The sequence below is a fragment of the Syngnathoides biaculeatus genome, chromosome 3, assembly GCF_019802595.1.
Source record: "Syngnathoides biaculeatus isolate LvHL_M chromosome 3, ASM1980259v1, whole genome shotgun sequence".
NCBI lineage: Eukaryota > Metazoa > Chordata > Actinopteri > Syngnathiformes > Syngnathidae > Syngnathoides > Syngnathoides biaculeatus.
The window spans coordinates 24348842-24363395 of record NC_084642.1 but is presented as its reverse complement, the minus strand read 5'-3'; the positions used below and the strand labels follow the sequence as shown (position 1 = coordinate 24363395).

The window sequence follows — 14554 nt, the reverse complement described above, 5'->3', positions numbered from 1 at the left end:
GTGATCATTGAATTTTGATTCTACATCACCATGAAGGTATCTAGGTTTACAGACATATTACCCTGAGAACGCCCAATTTCGTCAGCTCTGGGAAGCTAAGCAGGGTCTGCTCTGTTTAGTACTGGGATGGGAGACAGTTTGGGAATACCAGGTGCTATAAGTTTGGCGGCTTGGTCACCGACTTGTTGGAGCTTTTGCCTCACAATTCTGAGGACTGGGGTTCAAATCCCAGCCCGCCGTCTGTGTTGAGTTTGCGTGTTCTCCCTTTGCCTCTGTGGGTTTTCTCTTGGAACTCCGGTTTCCTTCCACATTTCATCGTACGTTAACTGAAGACTAAATTTCCCGTGGGTGTTCATGTGAGTGCGAATAGTTGTTGGTTTCTATGTGCCCTTCGATTGGCTGGTAAGCAGTTCAGGGTACACCCTACCTCCTGCCCAAGATAGGCTTCAGCACTCCCGCGACCTTTGTGAGGATAAGCAGCTCAGATCATGGATGGATGACTGTCTCCTCGGTATTACAATAGCCAGCCAATATTTTCTTGACTCCTTTAGACAGTTTCACTACTGATTTGTTAATGAGAAAAATGTCCTCTGTGTGGGTCTTAATGATTTATAGTTTTTATATCGAAATTGTGATTTCAGACAAAATGATCATGTGATCGCCAAGGGTACGTTTTTTTTTTTTCTTTTACCCCTATGGGACCAGAATTTGTGTATCAAGCGTATTTTCCAGACTATAAGCCACTACTTTTTTCTCAGTCTGTGAACCCTGCGGCTTTTGTATCTGTCACGACCCATCGATACGGAGGTAGGACCCAAATGGAGGAGTCGGGAAACGCAGAGGTAATTCCGGAAAAATGTTTATTATTCCGAGGTCGGAGATCAGGGAGGCAGTCAGGAGCGGTAGTCGGGAGGTCAGGCGTGGAGAGTTGGTCCGCGGGCAGGCAGGGGTCGGTACACGGGAGATCGATCAAAGCAGGCAGGAGTATCAAAAGAGTCAGGCTTACGGGGTCGGTCGGAGAACGGTACACACGGGTTCACGATCAGGGATACGGGAGTGGTGGAACGGGGCATGAGTTGCAACGATCTGGCGCCGGACCAGTTGTCCCCATGGTCCTATATACACTGGGGCCAATCAGCCAGCATGAGGCGCAGGTGTGTACCTCCCAATCAGCGCGGCTGTGCGGGAACCCGCACAGCCACGGCTGGACCGACAAGACCATGACAGTGACGATGTTGCAAAAATATTCTTTTTTCGCTAGTGGCTATCTGTTTGAACGTACAATGATTCTTATTTGAACGAAATGTTTAAAACGTCCATATCCTGCAATGCACTTGGGTTTGGGCATGTACAGATGCTGTCACTATGTAGAAGAAAACTTAACATTCAGCGCACATAGAAGATGAATCTACCTGAAGTACGTGTAGAAGAAGACAACTCTACCAACAGCATGCTTAGAAGAAAATTGAGCAAATTTTTGGTGCCCTCAAAGCAAAACACAGTACAACATGCACAAATGCAACTATATATATATATATGTGTGTGTGTGTTTAAATTAATTATAAATTTAATTAGTCTAAAATCTTTCACAATAACACTTACATTTTCACAGACGGTAAGAAAGGTTTGGATTTTTTTGTGCCTTAATAAATTGAAATGTGATTTGAGAACTGGATCTTGTATTTCATTGGGTTGTCTCTGAGTGATATCAAAATTGGTTTAATGATTTGAAAAATTTGTGTGTGATAGATATCCAAAACAAATTTTAAAAATTGATTCAGGAGGGAACAAATATTTTTTCATAGCACTGTACATGAGAACAACACAACTTCAGCAGTAACTGTGTCTTGAATTGAAAATGACATTGATAGTGATGGAGACACTGAAATGTTTGAGACGGAGACGTTCTGAGGGTCTCCAACTCCGATCCTGAAGACGACGACTTTAGTGGTTTCACTGAACAGAAGGAGGATGAATAAAAACAATGACTTTTCTGTTATGTTTGAGCTGTCTTTCTGCTCCCAAAAAAAATGGCGTATCCTCTTCTCACAGATAGTACGTATAGGTGGGTATGGCACATCCTTTTGAGTTTATGTCGATGGTGACGCTAAGCTAGGGAGGTGAGAGTTGTTAGCATATTTGTGTGGGTGGACGGCAAGAAAACCAAAAAACACAAAATTTCCCAGCACCTTGTGCTACATATGGTTGAGAAATGACGAAGTTATGACTTAATTTCAATGTCCATGAATTACCTTTGATGGAAACTTGAGTAATTTTATTTGTGTTGTGTTGAACAATTTTGCGCTCTTAGCATGTTGAGGTTTATGTGTTTTGAGTTTTTCCACAGTATAAGAACCTGGAAATGTTTGGGAAAGACAGCAATTCACCCATGAGGTGGTAGGCCATGTCAACCGATGGGATTAATGCTAAGGAGCATAGTGCAAAGAGGCCGGCAACGTTTTGCCTAGTCATTTGCGACAGACCTCCAAAATTTACGTGATCTTCATATTAGTTTAATAACAGGGCAGAGGGAGCTTCATTGAATCGGTATCCATGGCCATGCAGCTGCATTAAACCCATTTGTATATGACCAAGTGTAATGCAATATGTCGGATACAGTTGTGTGTAGAGCGCCACCACTGGACTAGGGCAGTGGAGACATGCTCCTGGCGTAACAAATCACACATCATCTGTCAGTCTGATGTACGAGTCTGGGTTTAGCGGTTGCCCGGAGAACGTACTTGACTGACTGCATTTGCCAAGTGTAAAGTTTGGTGGAAGGAGGATTATTGTGTGGGTTTTTTTTTCTTTTTGGGAGCTGGGCTTTGAGCCTTAGTTCCAGTGAAAGGAATTCTGAATGGTTAAACATACCAAGAGATTGTGGACAATTCTATGCTCACAACTTTGTGGGAACAGTTTGGAGCTCACCCCTTCTTGTTCCAACATGATTGTGCAGAAGTGAGCAAAGCAAAGTCCATAAAGGCATGGATGACAAGTCTGATGTGGATGAACTTGACTGGCCCGAATAGCGTCCTGACCCAAGTAGTTCAAACACTTTTGCGATAAATTAGAATAGAGACTGTGAGCCAAGACTTCTCATCCAACATCAGTGTGTGACCTCAGAAATGCTCTTCTGGAAGAATGGTCAAAAATCTCCATAAACATACTTCTAAACCATGTGGACACCCTTCCCAGAAGAGTTGCTTTTATAGTTCTCATGGGTGGGCAGACGTCATATTGAAGCCTATGGCCTGGGAATGGGTTGTCATTTAAGTTCTTACAATATGTGATTAAAGGCATGTAAGAAAATACTTTTGGCAATATACCATATATGTATGATTGAAAGCGGTCAAATTTATATGGTAATTATTGCATCATTGAACTGATTTAAAAATCTCTAAATAGGACTGATTTATACAGCCTTGCATAATTAGAGGTATAGCTTTTAATTTTTTGATGGTATGAAGTCATTTTCTGACATTTTTGTAGATCATACTGTTCATAGTGAATATTGCATTGAAGCTTGATTCGAAGAAAATCGTGAATTGTTTCGAAATATTTCCCAGAAAGCTCACAATTTCTTTTTTTTCCATTCTGGCCAACCTCTGTGAATGTTTAACTGATGGATGATCTCTCCTCGCTCGTTTTGCCATTATCTACTAATTTTGCGGAAGAGAAAGTCAAAGTAGTCTCCCTGGAAGAGGTTAAGAACGCACTCATTTGGGCTGTTTTAAACAAAGTAGTGGACAAAGCAGAGATCTAACGGGGACAGATGCAGCAAATTAATTCAAACAGCCTATTCATGGCTCACACTCATATTAGTACAGTACAATACCAACACAAGCTTCACTGCACTGATCAGCCTGTTAAAATACTGCCACGTCAACCAACATCCTAACAGACACAAACATTTACCATGGTGCATGGTTGTATTCCTTCCTAACTAGTATCATCCGGGCAATGCATTACGACAGGTTTGATCCACTGCAGCTAGCATTTCTCTGTTTCTAATTCTCAAAGTTTTTACCTAATCTGTAAAAGTATAACACTGCACCAAGAGGTCAGCCTACAGTTGTATTCACATTGCACACATTTATCATGAATGGATGAAGTTAACATGATTCTATAAAATTTTGGCTTTGGGCAAGATGTAGGGTAGACCCTGTACTGGTTGCCAGCCAATCGCAGGGCATATATAAACAACCATTCACACTCACATACACATCTATGGGCAAATTCAATTACCCTACAATGCATGATTTTCCTCATGAAACATTAATGTGGAGTTTTCCCTATCCCTAAGTCTTTAAGCACACAACTTGTTAAAACAGAGACTAATTTCAAACAAAATGTAGAAGAAATATGGTACCTGTTATAGTGTGTGTACATCCATGTGTGTTTGCGAGGCGACGGCGAGTGGGGTCATGTGTGACGTTGGCAAGTCTGAGTGTGTGTAAATGCAGGTGATACATGTGATCTTTAAATGCTCCTCAACATCGCCAATGAAACAGTGCTTTGCAAATGGCTGTCTGGAGTTTCTGTGTTCTGATGCACATGAGCTGTCATGCGTTTTAAAGAGGTTTCATGACATGATGTGGATCACTGAAACGTCTTAAAAATCTGTATAAAAATTTCATCAGGTAAAATATTGGGCCAATCGACTCGGATATTTTTTTACATTACGGCGAATTGTTTTCTCTGGCATGTTGCTGCTTGTAGATTAGTGTGGAGGGTCTTGTGTAAGTGGAGAACCCTTGATTAAGTCACCTGACATGCTTCGGTAGCCCAGCAAAATGGTTGTGGAATTGGAGATTGTGGTGGGTTGGGTTAAGTGATGGTTGACATTGTACAGGCCTGTATTTTGTGAGAGTGAAAACCTTTTGGGTATTTTGGTTGGTGTATGGCATTACTGGGTACCTCTTCATATCAGCCCCTCCTTAAAATGCATTGGATTGGAGATAAAGTGGCCTGAGCCCACAAGATCTCCATATATTGTTGCTGTTGTTGTCATAGCTGTTAAGTGTTTTCCATTTAAGTGTTCATCATCTTTACTTGTTTATTGATCATTTTTAACAGTTGTTAAACATGGAAGACACTGTGCTACTTGCAGTTTGATAATTATTTGAAGGCTGCTGTGTATTTTAGCAGTGAGGCCAAAAATCAAGAATGTAAGACCTTGTATTCACGTCAGCAAGTGTAGAGCCTGACCGAATTTCTTTTTTATTGGATTAGGTTTAAAGAGAGAGCCTAGTTTGTCATATCACTGTTGTGCCACACTTGTGTCAAGTTGGCGATCATTTTTAGTTTTTATCTCTTTTTTTTTTTTCAGATAATGTGTAGGTTTTCTTTCTATATATTTCTCAAGTTTCTACATGCCAGTTTGAATCTTGGTGCTCAGATGTGCCGAGAAACATCATGCTTGTCTTCACAACATTCCTCTCATCAGCCCTCCAGCCACGCACGTTGTCATCAGCACAATTAAGGCCTGTGTCGTAACGAAAGAAGCATTAGCAGAAACAATTTCCCAACGTAGTGCCGGAAGGTTTTCCCAGTGCTCATTATCCAATGGGGAGCGCTTTGTGTGCTACACTTGTCCCATAATAGCAGGCATAACAGGAGGCATGAGGACAACTCATGCTGGCTGAACAAATGAAGAATAGAAAGCAGGCCTAAAGGCAGAGTGGAATCATATTCTCGTTTGTGTGTGGATTGTGCCATTTTTGGAATCACCCTGCATCTACTTTTTTCTTGTGCTTTTGCATTTCTTTGGTCCTTTTGGGTTTTCTTGTTTTGCTTGTCTTGTCCGCCACCTTTGCTACTCTCTACTCCGTTGTGAAGACCCACCCTGAGTTGCCATGCCGCTATCCGTTATTCCTGGGTTCATTTTGTTCCTCTGAAGTTTATTGAATTAGCTCAGACAGCTGAAACACAGAAGATAAGAGAGCCGCTCACTGTGCTTCCCTCTGAAAAATGGTATTGCTCTATGGTGAGTGAGCGGCATGTTTGGGGCTGTCTGTTGTGTTAGGTGGAGGGGAACTGATGCAGAGGTTATAGATGCAGGAAATAGGGAACACTGATGTGATGTTTCCACTGAACAAGTGATTAAGAAAGTCTGAGGTTAGTGTATCTACGCATATTATAAGCATGTAATTGTTATTATGATTTTGTAGAGAAACATTCTTTACTCGGTGGGAATGTATTACCGTACTGATTTTACATCAAATGTGTGCATTGACCAGAAATTCCTTTTTTCTTTCACTTGCTCATCCTCATCCTTTTTTTTTCTCATCCAAAATTTTTAGTTGCTTCTCCTCTTACACCATTGCCGGCAGAAATTTACAAATTTGGCAAAAGGTATATGCTACCATCGCCTAAAACGTCTGTATGCGAAATTGGTCATAACTCATTGACCAGTCACCGAATCATTATACAATTTTTATGAATATCTTCAAAAGGACATGTTAGAATCTTCTTAAAACCATTTAGATGCCAACCAAATCAGGATGCAAATTTGTCCTCAATTTACCCTATGTGTTGGCATAATCATTGGCCTAATCTGCTAAATCCAATAAAACATTTTTGGAGTGACATTGTTACCCGTTATCTGATTCGGCACAAGCAATACACAGGCATTGTGGATCTGTGAACGATGAGGAACAGACAGGTTAACTGGTGTGCCTTGGCGTGCTAGCTGCGTTGAACCCTTTCCGGACAGGGGTTGCAAATTTGTAACAGGTTTAATATAATCGAAAATGTTAAGTCCAGAGTATCATTTTCTGAAAGTATCAGATTTGTCTTTCTGCAAAACTTTATTTGGTCCAGAGAGGGTTAATTAACTCCGCATCATCAAAAATATTCATATAGCCAATAGGTATTACCAAAAGAATATGACACAGTCCAATAGACTTTTAATTCAGACGTCTCAAAAATACAGAAATCATTTAACTCAAAATCATCCAAAAATATTTGTTAGCAAAACGAAAATACAATACAGTGCCAAATAATAACTCTTATGTAGATGTGTGTGTGTGTGGTGTGTGTGTGTGTGTGTGTGTGTGTGTGTGAGTGCGTGTATGTGTGCAAACTTAATACAAAGTAAGCGTCTTTCTTCAAAAAAACAATACATTTCCCGAATCCAAACCATTGTACATTTGTATAATTCGTCATTAGAATTAGAGACTGTATGAAAGTAACGTCGACATATACGCTGTCATTCGCAAATGCATGCAACGTGCTTCCAAATACACATGCGTGGACCATGTGTACTCTCTGCTGTAACACAATTGAGAACTAGTGGCGTCCACCGTGTCTCAACTCACTGAAACAACAAAACTACTTACCTAAACGCGATCACTCAAAATGTCAAACATGTAACAAACAGTTCAATCAAAAATCTTTTAACATTTTATAGAAATGTTTAGCACTATTAGTTATTGTTACAAGGGAATGATGAGAAACGGAAACTTTAGCTGGTGTGCCTTGCTCTGCTACCATCGTTTTAACTGTGCATGCGTGGACAGAAGGTACAGTTTCCTCATGCTTCAATTCACAGTGGGCGCAGGAGCGCTATCTATCGACTACTTGGCCAAATAACTAAAATCACAATGAAAAGTGTCAGTCACTTTCAGAAAGTAGTTCTCATCATCTTAAAAAATGGGGAGTGTCTGTTTATTATAAACTTTCAACTAGAGGCGGTTTCTGAACCCTCTACAACATCAAAGATTTGCTCTGGCAAAACCAAGAAATGCAGAGGGATGATGGAATGTTGTCATCCTGACCAGGAATATCTGCTCACGGTTGCAGGACGTTGAAGAATTTCATGCAACACAAAAGTAAAAACTTCTCATTTTTCAGTTCTCCATTCTTAGGAATGTGAAATCCTTAAAATTTTTCAGTTCATGCAGTTTTATTAAATGGTTCAGTAATATTTTTTTATTTATTTTTTGGTATTGCCTTTAAAAAGTATATAGATTTTTCTTTGTTTTGATCCAAAACATAATCTGCAGTGTTCCCAATACATGGGTATTGAAAAAAATCCAAGGATTTTGAGCTTCCCTCACATTTTCAGTTATATTAAACTGTAGATACATTTGTTATTTCAGTCCATTCAATATATTCAATTGTATATGAAATGGGCATTCATTTAAGTACCAAGATCAAGTTGTTAGGATGTTAGGATTGCCTATGTTGAAACATGACAAATGAGAGTGAGATTCACATTGCTCTATGCTCTGTATCTGTGATGGCCTGTGAACCAGTCAGTGCACAAGTCTTGATCATACAGTATTTATCATGTATGAAAGGGTCACCTGTAGTTGATTAGCAGTCTATTTCCCATCTCGGCCCCACACTTTTCACCCCAGATCCTATAGGGGTCTGGTTGTCTTATTGATGAGAAATCATTAGCAGGATGACTCCATTAGCATGAGGAGACTGAGAGTCTGTAGATCGGTGGTGCAGGTGGTAAGTCTCATCGCAGTGAATGACTGCTTGTACAAATGGAAAGTTGGACTGAATGGTGATTGGGTGGTGCTCCTTTTTGAGACAAATTGGCAGTCTTTGGCAGTAGGTGGGCAGTAATTGACCTAGAGCTGCACGTTTATGGAGAAAATAAGAACCACAATTATTTTGATTAATATTGTAATCATGATTATTAATCACTATTATTCCTCATGTTAGGGAATTTTTTTCATCTATCTATTCTACTTTTAACCAAACCATGTAGTTTTCTATACAAAATACATTTTTAAATACGAATAAATGACAAATGGCTACTAAAAAAAAAGTACATAGGAAATGACAATTAGAAACGGATGAGTGATTAATAATACTCTTACTGCAACCACAAATTACAATTTAATGGAAGCAAATGCAGTTCTGCATAAAAGGCAATAACATTAACTGCAAGCACTGACTTTTCATTTGAAAATCCCTGTCAGTATAGTTGATTGCCAAGGATGGTACAGCTCCATTGTTCAGCCAAAATCGATGAATTGTGCAGGCCTAAATGGACACCATTAATCTAGACTGGAACAATGGGAAGTATTAATCATGTCAACAAAAAACAGGAGGCATTTTCAACATTCGAAATAGATTATAATGGACGGCTAAAATTTTCTCGAAATGTGGCAATAGCTAAATCTTTAAAATAGCAATGAATTTTAAAATGTGCTCTAATTTTGCTTTAAACAATTGCGTAGACTTCCTGTGGAATTTAAAGGGCAAATTATACCCAATTTTTGTCATATGACTTGTATTGAAGTTCCATTCCATTCCATTTTCCAAGCCGCGTATATATGTAGTCATTAAGCAACCAGCCAGAATATAGTCAGCTGCATAAAGACTGGAGACTTATCAGCAAAACTTGTGCACAGCAAAGCAGTGCAATAAATCATAGTTCTTATGTGGCTTCCGGAGTGAGCTCAGAGGTTGACAGAGATGGTGACCTCCTTATCTGCTGCCAGTTTAATGTCACATTTTAAGGAGCAAGCGGATGCTGATCTTTGACCTTGTTTGCTTGTGTATTTTTCGAAAAGGCCATGGAGGCAAGTGTGGCGATTCAAATTAAATCTCCTCCAACAGGCGGCTCTACTCCCGACCTCGCTTTACTTGGATATCTGCTTGTAATACTGGCTGATATACTGTATATAACCAAAACAATGGACCCTTTTCATTTCAGTTGTCTATGATTTTGTTGAGATATTTGTTGTACAGTTTTAAAATACCCTATTTTCTCATCTATAATTGCCGCCCCCCCCCCCCCCCCCCCACACACACACACACATAACAACTCATGAACAAGACCCCAAGATACCAGAATCACAATCAGAATCCGCTTTATTGCCCAAGTGTGCAACAACACAAAAAATTTGTCTCCGGCAGTCGGTACAGCCCTGGTACGACATTCAGAACAAAGAACAAACAAACTACAAAGAGCAAGGAACCAGAGACATTCAGTCAATAGGAACTATTCCTTATAAGAATCACAGATGTGCAAGATCCAGAGTCTTCTTTAGTTAAGTTATGTTCAGCTAGTACAGCGTGCCCTTACCCATTCGCGGTTCCCGTTATAGAGCTTGTGCACATGACATCACCATTTTCACGGCACCATGTTGCCGGTCAAAAAGAGCTGCTTGACAGTGTGGGGGACATTGAACCGGAGCAGAATATTCACAATGCCCGAGACTTGTTGTGGTGTTGGTTGTTACAACAGACGAGACAGATATTCAATGTGCTCGTTCTATAGAATACCATCTGAAAAGACCAGAAAAGATCGATGGATTTCAGGCAATTAAATGTGATTGATGGTGCCCAACCAAATACACACGACTGTGTAGTGATCACTTCATTTCAGATAGGAATTATTCTTCTCAATCTCAAATTATGAAGAAGTATTTATAATGCCAAATTGGCTCATTTAATAACAATGCGTATTTAAAAAAAACAACAACAGGGAGTCATCTCCAACGTTAACCTACGTAAACCTCTCTGCGACAGAGGGTTTATTTTCTTCTTCTTCTGAACTCATTTGAGAACAATGCATATTTAAAAAAGAAAAAAAAAGTCTGTCGGGGAGAGGTTTACCGAAGTTTAACGTGTGGCCGCAACATGCTTCCGTGTACGGGGTCTGAAACCTATCCCAGCAATTTATTTTCATTTTTTAAATACGCATTGGACTCATTTGAGAACAAGGCATATTTAAAAAAAAAAAAAAAACATCTGCCACGGATAGGTTTACCGAAGTTTAATGTGTGGCCACAATACGCTTCCGTGTACGGAGGATCCGACTCATTGTTTTTTTTTTTTTTTTCCAATCATATTTAATGAATGCGAGTTTGTGTAAAACCAGGGGTCATTTATTTAGACATTGGTATTTGTATTAAAAAATCTGAGTGGCTTCATCATTATTATTATTATTATTATTATTATTATTATTATTAGGCTGTGTCCCAACAACGGTACACGGGCTAAAATAATAGGTTCGCTGATCAAGAATTTGATTACTTAATTGCCAGAGGGAAAAAAGTGTTTGATTGCCTACTAGTTTTGACTTGCATTGATCAGTAGCACTTACCTGACGGAAGGAGGTGGAAGAGCTGATGGCCAGAATGTGGAGGGTCCGAAACGATCCTGCTTGCTCTGGACCTAGCTATATGGTTTATGCATATCAACACACACTATGATCACAGATGGTGGCTACAGAGTGCATGTTTAGTTTACAGTAGACGGTGGCCAGTTTGTCCTCTGTTGTACTACTATTAACATGACCGAGCAGATGACTGCTCTGTTGAAAAACAGAACACCAACAGATTTCAGGCAATACGTGATGCCCTTCAACGCTTTGTATTCTGCTCCACACACAAGAGGATCTCAGATTATACCCTTAGAAATAACTGCTGCCGCTTTCCTGCAAAAATTATTTTGTGGAAAAATGTTTGTTTTCCACCTCTGCTAAACACTTCTACTCCAGCTTTTTGATTCCATTAGCCACTGTTTCCAATTTCCATGCTATTTTTGTTCTCAAATGCATGTCAACTGCCCGTATGTGTGCAGAAGCGCTTGTCCGCTTGAAGATTGCAGCGTTGATTCTGTTGTTGTCAACTGCGTTACATCCCTTTTAATGAAATAATGGTCTAATGGCAGAGTATTCTGAATCTGGAGGATTGTATATTGTACACTCAATGTGATTTTCTTTTCATTTATAATGAAAAAAGTTTTTCCCCATTCTTTTTAAAGGATGTGCCCACGTTGGGGGAAAAAAAAGAATCGAATAAAAGCTTTTTTAACCCAGCCACACTTGTGGCTAAGTGGTTTTTTTTTCCCTTAGAAAATGGATAGAAAGGACATTAATGCACCAGCACTTTAGCAGCCCTACGACAAAGCAGCCTTGCCCTCCTTTTGTGCTCAAATCAACGCAATGTTTGGTTGTCTTCCAGGGCAAATGACATTTTTCACTGTTGTAAGGGCTCCTTTCTTTGAGATGTATTTTGCTTGGCTGCACGTATTATTCTGTGGGCAATGTATTATTTGTTTTATACACCAAATTCTTTTTGAAGCTTCTTGGTATTTATTCCTGCGGCATGGTGGATGATTGGTTAGCACATCTGCCTCGCAGCTCTGAGTAAAGGGGTTTAAATCCCGACCTTGTCTGTGTGGACTTTGCATGTTCTCCCCATGTCTGCGTGTTTTTTTTTTTTTTTTTTTTTTCAAGTACTCCAATTTCCTCCTCCTCTTTGTTTACATGTGCCATGCTTTTGGCTGGCAACCAGTGCAGGTTGTACCCCGCCTCTCGCCTGAAGATAGTTGGGAAAGGCTCCAGCACGCCCGCGACCCTAGTGCGATTAGTGGTCTGGAAAATAGATAGATGGTACTTATACCTATTGTATTGTATTTCAAACTACCATATGTTTCTATAAAAAGGTATACCTGTTAAATATTACAGATTGAAATGTTTTGCATCTTGCAAAAATTCTATCATAGTGGGACGCATAAGACTTTTTTTTTTTTTTTCAAAATTATGTATTAAATACAACTAACGGCATCGTGGCTGTAATTAGGTGATTAAACACCACCCATACAACCGGGCTGCATTGTATTTTCTTTCCCTCAAAGTTTTCTGGTTTGTTACGGGATCTTTTCAACTGCATTATTGAACAATCACAATTGTGTGTGCTTTCAGGGTGGATCCCATTCCCTATGACACTCCAAAACCAGCTGGCCACACCAGATTTGTCTGCGTATCAGACACACACTCTCGTACCGACGGCATCCAGATGCCCTACGGCGATGTGCTGCTGCACATGGGGGATTTCACAGAGCTGGGCCTGCCCTCTGAGGTCAAGAAGTTCAACGACTGGCTAGGTATTAAGCTGCATAAACACACTTATTCATAAGGAAATATGAATTGTTTTAGCCATGATTACCTGCTGACATGCAAAGGTTTTTATGGATTTTTTTTGTAGCTATCGAAACACTGTCGTAGCACAGACGTAAAACAAGACACAATTGCTGTGTTTAAGTGTGGAGTTTAACCTTTGCGACCTAACATCCTGAATCAATTCACATTTGACCTTTCCCCCAGACCACATGATGTGGATGGGAATGTTTTGAGAGTCCTGCGTAAGAGATCACGCACATGCTTGTTTACAACAAATTGAGAAATTAGCATTCACATACAAATTAGCATTCACGTACAATATTGTTTCTTTTGGTTTTATACACTTTACACATTTAAATGTGTTTTAAAATTGTATCAAGGATATAAATCTGCGGGCAAGTGGGGAAACTGGTTCATGTTGACCTCAGTTCTGAGGTCCAGGGTTCAAATCCCGGCCTCGCCTGTGTGAAGTTTGCATGTTTTCCCCGTGCCTGCGTGGGATTTCTCCAGGCAGTCTCGTTTCCTCCCACATCCCAAAAACATGCATTAATTGGAGACTAAATTTCCCCTAGGTGTGATTGTGAGTGCGACTCTTGTTCGTCTCTGTGTGCCCTGTGATTGGCTGGGGTCCAGTTCAGTGTGTACCCCGCCTCCTGCCCGATGATAGCTGGGATAGACTTTGGGGACTCGTGTGACTCTTGTGAGGATAAGCGACTCAGAAAATGGATGAATGAGGGGATGGATATATAGCTAATGCACTGCTGTCTCACTGGCTGTGTCAGTCAAAGTTCCCCACTGTCCCAGCAAGAAACATTAGAAAATTAAGGTTTTCAGTAACATAATTATATCTGTGTTTTAAAAAAACGTAATCTTATTTACAATTTTGATATTATACACTCAAGCACACGTTTTGTGGAATATTCTAAATGCTCATTACTACAGTATAAAAATATAAATATAAAAGCAATGGCAATTACCAAAATGGAAAACCTAATGAAAGTCATTTACAAAACCTTTGACCATGACTATACATTATAGATCCCCAAACAGCAATTTCCACCCCAAATAATAATGTGGCAGAACAAACCACACTTCTTCCCATACTTTGAGTTGTAATATTTCTTCATAAATCTTACAGTTTATGAGGGAAGAATAAATATTAAATCTACGTGTATTACTCTACTTGCTCTCAATAAAATGTATTATGCTAGCAATAAAAGCAGACCAAATTCCCAGTTGTGTTGGTGATTTCTTTGATGGTAATTATATTTCCCCACCTTTTACTGTAGTGGCTGGGGAATAATGGGAGGAGAGTTTATTTGCTGATTTGTTTGTGTATTTCTAAGTGGATGTGTGATCCACTTGGAGAGTTGGAAGATTATTGTCATATAGGTTTAGGCTCGAATTTATGATCCTCCTTTACATCCACTCACCATGCTTTGCGACACTAAGGACCTCCTTAGTGTCGCAAAGCATGCTGGGAGCATGTAAATAATGTTTGAAGTGCATGTTTTGTGTCAATTATTTCTTGAGTCTTTCTATTATTTGTTTATATTATTTGTTATATTATTTGCTAATTATGCTATTCTGTTTAGTATGGTATATCTGTGACTATTACTGCGCATATGTGCATGCGCGTTGAGTGAATATGACAACCGAAGTAAACAAAGCAATGCA

At 39.7% G+C, this 14554-nt stretch overlaps 1 protein-coding gene across 6 annotated transcripts in view; it reads left to right on the top strand.

Annotated features, from left to right (window-relative positions):
* Positions 1-14554, top strand: part of mpped2a (metallophosphoesterase domain containing 2a) — a 63982-nt gene that overhangs the window by 7786 nt on the left and 41642 nt on the right. For all 6 annotated transcript variants that reach the window (XM_061814929.1, XM_061814931.1, XM_061814930.1 and 3 more), the window contains one exon: positions 12680-12861. In XM_061814929.1, the coding sequence (XP_061670913.1) occupies positions 12680-12861 (182 nt within the window). The remainder of the gene's footprint in view (positions 1-12679; positions 12862-14554) is intronic.